The sequence below is a fragment of the Haliaeetus leucocephalus genome, unplaced genomic scaffold, assembly GCF_000737465.1.
Source record: "Haliaeetus leucocephalus isolate CR32 unplaced genomic scaffold, Haliaeetus_leucocephalus-4.0 Scaffold668, whole genome shotgun sequence".
NCBI lineage: Eukaryota > Metazoa > Chordata > Aves > Accipitriformes > Accipitridae > Haliaeetus > Haliaeetus leucocephalus.
The window spans coordinates 5,807,108-5,819,974 of record NW_010973104.1 but is presented as its reverse complement, the minus strand read 5'-3'; the positions used below and the strand labels follow the sequence as shown (position 1 = coordinate 5,819,974).

The 12,867-nt window shown below is 36.7% G+C and overlaps 1 protein-coding gene across 1 annotated transcript in view; it reads left to right on the top strand.

Annotated features, from left to right (window-relative positions):
* Positions 1-12,019, top strand: part of CDYL2 (chromodomain protein, Y-like 2) — a 61,741-nt gene extending 49,722 nt beyond the window's left edge. The window contains exons 6-8 of the mRNA XM_010579724.1: positions 4,127-4,337; positions 5,065-5,208; positions 7,469-12,019. Coding sequence (XP_010578026.1) covers positions 4,127-4,337; positions 5,065-5,208; positions 7,469-7,627 — 514 coding nt within the window. The 3' untranslated portion in view covers positions 7,628-12,019. The remainder of the gene's footprint in view (positions 1-4,126; positions 4,338-5,064; positions 5,209-7,468) is intronic.
* The last annotated feature ends 848 nt before the right edge of the window (positions 12,020-12,867 follow it).

The window sequence follows — 12,867 nt, the reverse complement described above, 5'->3', positions numbered from 1 at the left end:
TTATGAAATGCAGTGTGTGATTATAAAGATATTTATCAGGTCCAAAAATGTTGTATATTTAAGTGTTGATTGCATTCTAATTATAGTCTTACAAATTTGTTTAATAAAAGAACCTTGGACCTTTCCTTATTAGAAAAGAAAGCACTTTTATTCCAGTGCTAATACCCATAGGGATTTATTTTATTCCACTTCTCTGTATTTAGTATTTCAAATCAATCCTCCAAATTCAAATACAACTTTGTTGTTGTTTTTCCAAATTAGCTATTGCTTCATGTTCTAAAGTGGTTCCTGAAAGGCAGATATTTCACTTGTTTTAATGTTCATCATTTTAATGAATTTCAGTACAAATGGGAATCCATGGCTTACTCATATTCTGTTGAAACAGCAGTCTGCCACTGTATTTCAGAACCTTATTAGAAGGGTCTCCACTCTTTTTCTTAAACTTAGATTACTTAATATATATGTAAATGTAGTTTTACTTTCATAACTAAAATGTGACTTTCCTTATATATATCACATTACCTTAATAGAAATCCAGGGTTTATGACATGCAGTCTACAAATCAATCTGCACAATACATCACCAAATATTTCCATTATCCACAAGGTAAACTTTGTACATATTTGGCCAATCTTCCAGTATAAATCAACATTACTCCACTAAAGCCAATGGTATTTCACCAGTCTGTACCAGGAGAGAGTTTGGTCCCCTTTTTTTTCCCCCACTTCCTACAAATAAGTATTATTCTTCTGAGAGCTTTAAAACTTTATGCAACAATTTTTTTGAAGGAATATTAAAGAATTTGTTTTACAATAGATCTATATTTTGGATATATTAGTATAACGTAAGATCAGGTTTAGTTACTATACGACATGTATTAACCACTGATTATCTTGGTTACAACTACTGCAGATCAGTTTGGATTCTCAGTTTAATACTTTTGAAATTCTCAAAGTAGTAATTATTTTGAAAGAATTTAAAATGTATAATAAATTATGACCTGTTTTTAAGACCCTAGCTATGCTTCAATATCATGTATTTAAAAAGAGAAAAACCCTTTGAAGGACACATCCTAATTTTATTTTTTTTTACTGTGAGGGATTTTTAATAATGTGGAACCAAAAAAAACATGAGGGAAGAATATCACTATTCTTGTTTGAAAACACAGGCACACTCACACTCCATTAGAAGATACAAATATTATTCATGTAAATATAGTGTAGATAGGTATTGTTATAGAAGTATACATTTATCTACACACATTTAATATACAGGTATATTTACCAATTCAACATTTAAATGAGTGTAAGCCGAACTATGATAGTCAGTTTTTCCATCCTTGGACTCACAGACCACTCTTGAAATACTGGTACAATGTACTGCTCCTTGTCAAGAATGTCGGCTTCAGGCCCACTGGAAATAGATTTTTATTGTACTTCTGGAAACAATACACTACGTTTTCCATTTAGCACTCTCTGTGCTTTCTGTGAACAAAGGACTCAACTCATGGAAAATACACTGTAATAAGGGTAGAAAAAAATGTACACTTCGCTTTTTCAGTGGTTAGGATGTCCTAAAACACATTAACAGATCTCTGCGTCCTCTGCTGCTTTACATCAAGTTAGACTTGTATCAAAATGAAATTAACATCTTGATTACCATGTGTTTCCACTTTCTAAAGTATGGATCTCAGATACTGATCACAAGTTAAAACTGCAGTTTAAATACCCATCAAGTCTCATCTCACATGAATGATTTATTCATTTGGTCCCTGTCCTCATCTACTGCCTTTGGGGCTTGCAGCTCACAGATGTGTGGCACTGTAGCATCTCTCCAGGTACTGAACATAGATCCATCAGCCTGAGCTGCCATCATCCAGACATGTGTCTGGCATTGCACTCCTGGAGCAGGGAAAAGGCAGGCAGGCTGCACTGCAACTGTGCATATGTGGCCTACAGCTTCTGTAGACCAAAGGCAGGCATTTGCTGCCCTCACAAGCTCCCAATATTTTAGCCTTCCACTCCATCCTATAGATGGCATGTTCCATACCCATCCATTGTACCATCCTCTGTGCTCCCCGGCCATCCCTCATGACAGAGGCTCATTGTGTCTTCTCAATGTTCTGTTCCACCCTCTCCCAATCTCCAGGTCCTCCCTTCCTTGCTCACTCATATGAAGATTTCACACTTCCTTCAACCTTTCCCCTCCATTAATGTGTTCTGCTTTGTTCTTCCTCCCCATCATCTAACCATTTCCTCTCCACATCCCTAATTGCTTTTCCACATTCACTTCCAGTCCCATTTATCACCATATACTTCCTGCTTTTCTCCACAACACTATTTTCTTCTGCCTCGACATGGTCCTCTGATCTGCTGCCACCATTTATCCATAGTTTGTTCTTTTTACCTATCGTTTGTCATATCCCTGTTCCCATCTGTAGTCCCACTTGGAAGGCTTACTTGCTTAACTACTAAGGTTCTCAAAATTTTGGAATTAATCAGGTGCAGGTGCTGTGATCCACGGTCATTACTGAACCATAAACGACCGAAGAAATAACGAGATAGGGGAACAGCATTGCTTCTGCAAACAAAAATGAACCGCAACTCTCCTTAACCCTGCTATCCTCTAGAAAGAAATGGTCTTGAACAGACAAATATGATGTTCCTTATTTCACTCTCTTTGTCTTGCCTCTGATCTCCTGTTTTATTACTCACTGTGTGAACAGAGCTGCATCAATTCCCACGAGTCTCTATTTTCCCATGATCAAAAATCAACTCCTTACTAGATAGCCTGAAAAACCAGAACTCATTCACTGAACATTTAATGCTGGGTCACCTCAGACTCTCTGTTTTCAGTTAAAATACAGCCAATGCCCTTGCACTTCAGTCCAATAAAATACTTATCTTCAGTAAGTTTTCCATTTTTTGCCAAATCGGCACTCTAACCTGCAAGGCACTCCTCCTGTTCCCACATACAGAAATCTAGGTCTTTTTGACCTCAGTGGGAGGGCTGCAGCTCATCAAAGGGCACATTTGACAAAATGTTCTTTCCTAAAATCTGTCAGCAAAGATGCACTCTGGATCTAATAAATACCCAATGCAGGAACAGAATCTCCTGTTTTGTTTTGAATTTGATTTATACATGTCTCTTTTCTAAAGTAATTGAGCATCTCGTTTGCCTCCATATACCTGCTGCGCACTCAGCTGCTGAAGCTCATAATTTGCCCACAATTACACTCATGCTTTTTCCTAATTGGTATATAGACTGTTCCATTCAACAGATGTCTTTCCACAGTTGCTGGTAGGTAACTTATTTAAAATATCTCCTCATTGCACAGAATTTAACATGTTCTAGTTCATTCATCCAGATGAATCTGATCACATTTACTTCCCCATTATTCCCATCGCTTCACATTTACTGTTATAGGCAGGCAAGGGCATCTACCTTGTTATGTCTTTGCCAAAGACATTTGCAATGAAGAGCCAACACATCACTTGCCTAATTCTTTCCCTGTTCAAACATTTCGCTCTCTCTCTGACTCCCCTTTGTGGGTCTTATTCTTTCTGCTGGTGTTCCATAAATTTTTACTATCTCCCAATTCATTGATGGGACTTGCAGTAACCTTTGACAACCTTTTGATCTTAAGAGAACTTTTTGAAAAAAATAAATATTCAGCAATCCACCTATGAGTTTCCAGTCTTTCACGCTATAATATGTTCATCAAGTTAGCCAAACCAGATCGTCAGAATCCATACTAACCATTGTGGAACAAACAGAGAAGCGCTATGTGTACAAATTCATGAGTTACTGGTCCAGAAGTAAAACTAAACCTAACCAAACCAGTCTGCAAAAAGTACAAAAGTCAATGCATTCCAATTAATTAATTCATATACAAAACTATTTAATATGTCAGGTACTCAGAAAGATTAAATAACTAAATATGAGCAAAATTTTCCATGTGCAAACTAGAAAGTATCTTGCAATTCTGACCTCATAAAACTGGGCCATGGCATTTATTGTGTTCATCTGTGGTTCTAATTTGTTTTCAGATTAAGTACTTTAAGCTTGGGTATTTATCTAAGTGTTACTGCTGTATTCAAGATTTTTCTTTTATTTTTTATTTTAGGGATTTTGTAAAAGCTTTTATTCAATTTAAGAAGCCAATTGTGGTTGCTATCAACGGTCCTGCTCTTGGGTTAGGAGCTTCTATTTTACCACTGTGTGATATCGTTTGGGCAAGTGAGAAGGCATGGTTTCAGACACCATATGCAACAATCCGACTCACTCCAGCTGGCTGCTCATCATACACATTCCCGCAAATTCTGGGTGTTGCACTGGTAAGGTTTTCCACCTCAAATTGCTGAAGAACCTTTCTTAAATTCATGCTCTTCTTTCTCTCTTTAAAAAGTAAGGCAGAAAACAACTGTCTCTCTTAATTGTCATGAACGGAAATTAAATCTGTGGAAAGTTCATCTAATCCCTACCAATTTCTTATCACAAAATGACCTCAGAATTCAATGTACTACACATGCTGTACACAAGAAAGACTGAACACAGGTTGAAAAAGCAAAGATTGTCAAGACCATGGTAGAAAAGGGAAGAAATGCATTAGCAGAATAATGTTGCAGAGTACTTGTCTGTGCTGTGTTAGGATTGTGCAGTAACAGAGCAAGATACTGCTCTCTGCTCTCTAAAGACAATCCATAATAATTCTAGTAAGGTTGCTTAGTTTTTACCAGTATAACAAAGCACAATTTGCCCTACAAAGTATTTCATACTAGGTTCCACGACTCTTTGCACAGTATCACTGACAGTTACTCTTGTAAAATCAGCAATATAGATTCATCATGCATGCCAGCACACTTCTCTTAACTGAAACCCATGCTGGCTCTGGCCACCTGCACAATCCTTAAATAGTTACCGAAACTCCTTTTAAAGTATTTTGCAGTATGGAAAGATACAGGAGACCATTTGTAAATTTAATCTTAAAAATAACAGGCAAGTATGGAAAAGATTTTAAGGTAATTATAACCCAAGATCACAAGTGATCTTTTGGTTTCACAGGCAAATGAAATGTTGTTCTGTGGGAGAAAGCTGACAGCACAGGAAGCCTGCAGCAGAGGACTAGTGTCACAAGTATTTTGGCCAACAACATTTAGCCAAGAAGTGATGCTACGAGTGAAAGAAATGGCATCCTGCAGTGCAGTGGTAAGAAATCAAACTCCTTTGTGATTAAATTACATTTCACAGAGGCAAGGTCTGCTCCCAAGGCTCATCACATGGTGGGTCCTCAGTTTCCACGACCATACCTGTGAAAGAAGGCTAACAACAAAAAATCTGGAGAGGGTTCAGTGAGCTCATGGAGTTTCTCATTTTTCAGGGGCAGGGAGGCTTATTTCCTTTCCCCATCTTCACATTTATTCAATATGAGTGGAACCTCCTTGCCCCAGATTTTGAAAGGTGATTTTAGCATAGGTTTCCTTCATGAAGGTGGAAGAGTCTGCAACTATACAACTGTAGGGGAAATCTCTGTAGGGCCAGTAAGAAAATATATTTGCCTTTCACGTTGTCCTGGCCTACATTTCAGCTGAGTCTGCCTTCTTTTCTGCACCTGCACAGTTCCTGATTCTGCAAAATGTTCTACACAGTGCACCAGAAGGGTAAGATAGTGCCAGCTAACCTCTGCTGTGAAGGAGAAGTGAGATCCAGACACAGAGGGATTTGAACACAGTCTGGTCACAGTGTATTATAACTTTCCTTTTGTGTACATAAAAGTTGGAAGAAAACCCTCTCCTATTTTTACTTCCTAAGGTTTTTTCCCTTCAGGCAGATACACTCCCATTCTGGGCACATCGTTGTTTAAAAAAAATGCAGTGAAGAAAGTGATACTGGCTGCAATAAAACTGCACTAACTGAAGTGCAAATTGTTGCAGTTTCTTGCTATACTTCCTATGCCTGAAACTGTCTTAGCATCCCTCAGTTTCATTTAAAAGATCCGTTGTAAAAGAGAAGGTAGAGACACAGGAGATTTTTAATTAAATGAAGTGTAGATTAGATCTTACAAAAGACATTTGGAATGAAACTGTCTGGAAATGTAGCATAAGCTTATTTGATCATGCTGATATAACGTGTGTTATATGAGTTGGGAAAACCTCTGGGCCTTATTGTGAATTCTTCCTTCCTTCACTGTTATTGGCTGTCAATGAAATTTTCTCTTGAGACCTGTTAGAAAGATTGGTGCTGACTTGTGGACAAAGATGAGTTAAGACTGTCAAAGACTAGATTTACTCTCTGAGATCCTAAATGCAAATCAGGCTGAAGTCACAAAACCAATGAATATGATGAGCTCATCCAAGTTCACTGTGGGTACTTGTTCACAAACAGACCAAAAAAAAAAAACCACAGGCCCCGCTATTTGCAATTAACACCATTTACTTGAGTTAAAGAGAAGTACTTCTTCGGAATAGCAGTATTGTAACTGAAAACAGACAGGAACTGGGCTTAACATGTAGGTGTTGACAAAGCTGAGTGGCGAGTATGTGTCTCCCTTAACATAGTCACTGTATTAGTTTACGTTAAATCTTCTGCTCTCAAAAAAAAAGTAACGTATGAATTATTAAAGGTTTTGTTTGACTAGTTGGGTTCCTTGTGAGATACATACTGGTGTTATATATTTCAAAAAGGATGCAATCTCAATGCGTTTAAAAATGGGTCTGGGGAAAATGAGCTGAACTATGGGAGCAACGACGGACCTGCTGTTCATGCCTTGAAGAACTTGCAGCAATTACTAAGGGCTTGAGATTGGGCTTTCTGTTGCAAAAACCTTAGGTGATTTGTTATGACTACTTGTATATGCTAAGCAAATGCAACTCCAGAACACAGTCAGAGGGTGCCTGTTTTGCTTAACACACTTCTTTTATAAAATATTTCACTTTTATAAAAATGCAAGTAAATAAACTTAAAAAGGTATTTGCAGTAAAGGCCCTTTCCTATTAATTTCTGTTTTGATAAGGAAGTGATGCATGAGGGGAAAATTGTTAAAGATGATGGACACCCACGTTTGGGTTTCCAACCTCTATAACCTTAAAGACTACCTTCCAGAAAACGGGTAGCCAATATATCATGCCTCAGACATTTTCATTTCAAGAGATCACATTTTTTAACAGGAGGGAGTTCAGCTCCTTCTAGTGCTTCATGGCAGACCTTCAATAAACTAAGGTACTTCAGAATCCCTCATTCCTTTTAAAAATGTTGGGACTAATGCATAAACCTCAGAAGTCCTTAATTCTTGAAGATGCTGACTGTCAGCAAGTGGAGTTACGGCTGTAAATCAAATCTAATTTCTGTGCCCAAAGGAGTTATTTAGATTGTAAAACAGAGTCAGTAGTGTAAAAATGCTGTTCACGCCATTATCCATAATAATTTCTTCAGATTCAAAATGAAATACTGAGTGATATTTTGGCTTTAGGTATTAGAAGAGTCAAAATGTCTCGTGCGGAGCTTCCTGAAATCCGGACTTGAAGATGTGAATGAGAAAGAGTGTCAGATGCTAAAACAGCTGTGGAGTTCTTCCAAAGGACTGGATTCATTATTCAGCTACTTGCAAGACAAAATTTATGAAGTCTGATGTCTTGGCCTAACTTAAAGAGAAAATGTTCCACTTGCAGAGTCAAACATTACCTGTGTTTGAAAAGCAGAGGCAATGCATCAATGAGGAATTTGTGACAGTGTATCCTAATACATATGGTTGTGTCGATTTCCTTGTGAGCTACACAGCTGCTTGTAGCTGGTTTGATTTTGTGTAACCGAGACGTAGGCAGGCTTGTTCAGTGCACATAATCTCTACAGAGGGCTGCATCTTTCACATTGCTCATCTAGATAAAAGTATACATTCCATGTGCTGAGAAGCACCACTGAGGCCCAATAAGGCACACCATCTGTAATGATTTATTTTGTCTGTCCTTCTTAACTTATTCTTGCTGTTGCAACACATCTGGGCTGACACAGAGGGCTCAATCTAAAAACTGGGTCAGCACAATATTTTGTAGACCCAAACACCATACTTTAGAAATATTTTAATTATTTTTTTCTAACAGTGTAATGGAAAAATCTGATAATTTATATGTATAATATGTAAAGTTAGTTTTACAAAAACTACTAGGATTTTTTTGTTGAATTTATTTAACTTATTTATTTTGTGTTCATATTCAGCTGTTTATTGATCACAGATCTTATTTTCATACTTCCCTTGACTGAATTAATGGCATCACATAAGAACACAAACACATTTTTAGCAGCAAATTGTGTAGAAAAATAAAGAATATATAGAAAACACACAGAATGCTGTGGGCAGTAAAAGAAACAGCCACGTGCATGCTCCTCTATGTGTAAAATTGTATAAAAAAAAATGTATGAAATAGATTCATTTGCCAGGGTTAAGGGGAGAAAAGTGGATTCTGAAACAGTGAGCCCCCCTTAAGTCTCTCTTCACTTTCTGCCTTCTTGAGGAGCACTGAAGGGCTTGCCAACAAGATGCTTTGTTTAAGTTTACTATATTCCTGTTAGCCAGATATCAGTAACAGGGTGAATGATGCCGTTATGTGGCATCACACTGTTTTTCAGGTTTAAACATCCCGTTTTGGTCTGAAGTCTAAAAGCAAATCCTTATGAGCCTTAGTCTAGTTGCCTGATTCCTCAGGTGTGAGATAATTTCTGCTCTGGAGGCCTTTGGGTGTGGGCCAACAGTTTATACAAGGTGCTAGGTATTGAATTAAGTGGAGGGAGAGGTTTTGTTTTGCTTCTCCCAGCTCTCCACATCTGGCCACCCCACCATCTGTTACAAGAACTTATGGCTGTCCATAAAAGCAGTCCACAATGAACAACAAAAATCCAATCTGCTATTTTAGAATGTGATCCTAGTACTTTTCAGTGACACTGACTGACTTCTGAACACTGGATCTCTCTCAGTTCTTTCTTGCTAGTAAGGCAGTTAATATGGGAATAACACAAGCATGCTCTGTGACTTCACCTGCCATTTTAGTATGCCCAAATGAAAACCTCTTGAAGCAGAAGCTTTGCACATTTGTTTGCTTTGTAATTTGTGCACTTGCTCTCCATCCTTGAGCTCAGTGACTTGTTTATGGTTTAAACCTCTGCAAATGAGGCTGCTAGGTTTTCTCCCTCCCTGTATTTCCATGAAGAGTTTCAACAAAGCCTTTGTAAAGTTAAAGAACAGGTGATGATAGTAAACAGTAGCCTTCAACACATTAATATAATTTTTTTTTCCCCCACAAATAATTAGAAGTGCTGTTACTATGGCCTAATTGTACCACTGAATTTTAAGGAAATCATTACCCTAAAGGCAGAAGTTCTCATGGAAATTCTTCATTAGAAAGAGAAAAATCTGGTTTCTAATTAGCCTCTTTTAAATGTTTTCAAAAAAACTTGCCAAACTTATTTTTAAATGTCTGAAACAGAACTCTTTCAATAACTATTTGAAGTGATAGATGCACCACTTGTTTTATACTAATACTTGCTTATTTCCACAACCTGCCAGCAATGCCACAGAGTGCATGTGCAAAGACTTGGTTGGATCAAGGCCACCGGACCCCCTACTATGCCAGTGTGCACACGTGAGTCACCTATACAGCAGTCCCATTAAAATGAGAGGGATTACTCAAGTGAAAACCACTCGCATACGTGTTTGCACAATCAGGCCTCCAGCATATGACTTCAGAAAAAAAAAAGGAAAAAAAAAAAGCAATGGAAAGTACCATGATTCCTCAATTTCCTTTATTTCCTTTATTCCCGTCCAGAGAGCCATAACTCCTAGTCATGTGTTAATAAGATATTAGGAAGTTTATTTCAATACTATGCTTGGGTTTTGTAGATAAATATAGAAAAATTGCTCAGCAATGTGAAGGTATGCTTTCCATATGAGATTTTCAAACAGAGAAGAATCATAAGTTGTTAGACCTTTAAACTGCATCATTTCATCTGAATTTTCAGATATCTGTATCTTAGCATTTTTTATGACAAAGGAATGGTTGAAATACATTTTCTATAATTATTTTTCCATTAAAGCAAGCGCTAACCATAGTTAACATTTTTAATTATTCATAGCTATACAGTTACAATCTAGTTTTCAATGGAACCTATTTTCCCTTCAAAAAAGAGTAATAACAACGTCAAAAGCTTCTTTTCCAGTATTTGGATCAGATCAGAATCAATTTACTCTTGTGTTTCTGTCCTTACGAGGTATTCAGATATCTAGATGTACTGTACATATTAGTCTGGGTACCTTTACTAATATTCACAGTATTTAAGATTATAAATGCAATTTGTTGTTAAGTATGTTATTTTATTCTTGTGTAAATTGTTTTGTACAATCTTTAAAAACCTACAGTTTTGCATTTGTAGATATTAAAGGTAAGCAATTTATTTTGTGTTGTCCTGCATGTATATTTTTGCTGTAGATAAGTGTTGCTTAGTTTACTATTTCAGTACATTTCTGTTTAAATGAATAAGCTTACAAACTTTAATACAGTATATATTTTCAGAATATAAACTTTTATATTTCTGTGGTAGGTTAGGGTATGCGTTTTAGGCAATCTTTTTCACTACTATTAACTGTTCTTTTAATCTATAATATAATGGTTTTGTGCCAATAGTTTTTCATTAGAATAAAATGCTCTTTTAATGTTAGGGATAAACAGACAATTTTGGTTGGGGTTTGTTTTATTTTGGTTTTTTTATTATTATTATTTTGCCAGCCTTTACAGTTTTAAATGTAATTTATAAATGTATTGCATTTGTGAATAAGCCTTACCATTAGGTACAAGAAATCTTTAAAGCTACATAATTACTTATGTAGCACTAAGGACTTCCCCAAATAATTGCTGTAAGAAAGTTAGCAAATCAGAGTACAGGGCCTTAAGTTTTTCTTGTGAAAAGGATAATACGGGTTGTTTCTTCTAAACAACATAGGTAGACTTGTCAGCATGGGCTTTGTTATATATAAACTGTGCATTTGTACTCCCAACCACAGTAGTTTAATCTCAGGCTTTGTGTGGCTGGGTCTATAAAAGTCAAATCTGGCTAAAGCCAGTGCTCTTTAGGAGACACTAAAGAAGTTTACATAAGAGACTTATAGACAATCTTAATCATAGTACATTTGGGTACTCGGTATCCTAGATGTGTTATCTGTGTCTGCCCAATTAACCGTATGTTTTAAGCCATATTAAATCTCTTTACTGCTACTTTAAATACTACACTGAAAGTCATTCACTAGCTTGCTTACTCACAGACAGGATTTGAATTTTTAGTGAATAAAAATATTATGCCTTCCATAAAAACAAAGGACCAAAGAACTGCATTATTCTAACAAAGCATTAGTTCCTTCGCCAGTGAACTAGTTTGACATTTGTGCTGAAGATCAGATAGTCTCTTTCTGCTACAAACACTGCATTCTCATCCATGTCAAGTGTAAGGGGAAAAGATGTATCCACTGACCTATTGGGAAAGGAGTGATGTTCAGCTAGGATGGCATGTCTATTGGTAAGGCTTATTACCAAACCTCTGAGATGAAGCAAAGAACCAAAAATTCACAAATTATGTCAATGTAAATTTATTTTCAGAACTTGCACAAATAATTAATTGTAGAACTTTGCAAATTAGGCCCTTAAGTTATTTTGTCAGAACGCCATGGAACAGACTAAAACAGTTTCTAATATTTGTAATGATGAGTACATATTATAATATTATAAGGGTACAGGCACCCCTATATCACAGTGTTGTAAATATTTTCTGAAACTGGTACAGTACTGAGGGACTTGTATCTTCTGATATATCAAATATTGACTGTCTAGATCAAATTGTACACAATTTATTTGTTGATGGTCCTGTAACTAGTGTATGGACACATTTCTGGGTGCCTTAGAAGTTGTATTTTTCATGTGTGTTAATATGCAGTATTTATACATTGTGAGAAGCTGCTTTGAATAAAAACATTGAAACTTCATTTCAATGCAGTGATTTTCAGTTTTACATAGGCAGAATGAAAGTGATGATAAGTAGTAGCCATAGAGTATTATATATGATAAAGTTATTCATGGACTCCTGCCCTTTAAAAGAAAGCAGGCATGCAGCAGGCTTTTTAAGAAGAGAAATTAAACTTAAAACTTTTTTTTTTTTCCAAATGGCAAAAAACAGGGCACTAAAGACACTGCAATAAGAACTCTCTGAAATCATTCATAATGATCCATTTAATTTATCATTTCATGATCAAATCCAAGAAAACTGCTGAGAACTGTCTTATAAATACACTTCTAGGACACCTTCTCCACCATTATCACTTCCACTATTTGGTATGTGCACGTCACCTAAAGCATATCTGCCCAGAACCAACTACTGCATACTGTATTTCAGCTCCATATGAGGGAATTTGATTTTGAAGTGGTATTTGCCAGGGAGGCCAAGATTCAGCCCAGAACCCCCTTGGTGCAGCATGAAGCTGGATCACCCTGTGGTCTTCCTACATGGTTATAGACGGCAATCCTTCCATGAGGTCTCTTGTATACAAGGTGATCGTTTGGCTGTAGCATCCATGAATGCTGTTTCCAATCACATATCTCCCATGATTAGAAGAGTAACTGTAAATTACCTCTGCCTGGGGCAGAAAAGGAAGGGTATTTTTACAGCCAGGGTTACCCAAACCACCTATACAACAAGGTCTGAAAAAAAGACCTAGACTTGATTCAAAGGACAGCAATTATGTTCTAGCAATTATGTTGGTTAGCTTTAAACTGACAGACACTGTTAGTAAAATCTGTGGTCAGCTATTTAGAGCAGAGGATTGAGCAATTTAGT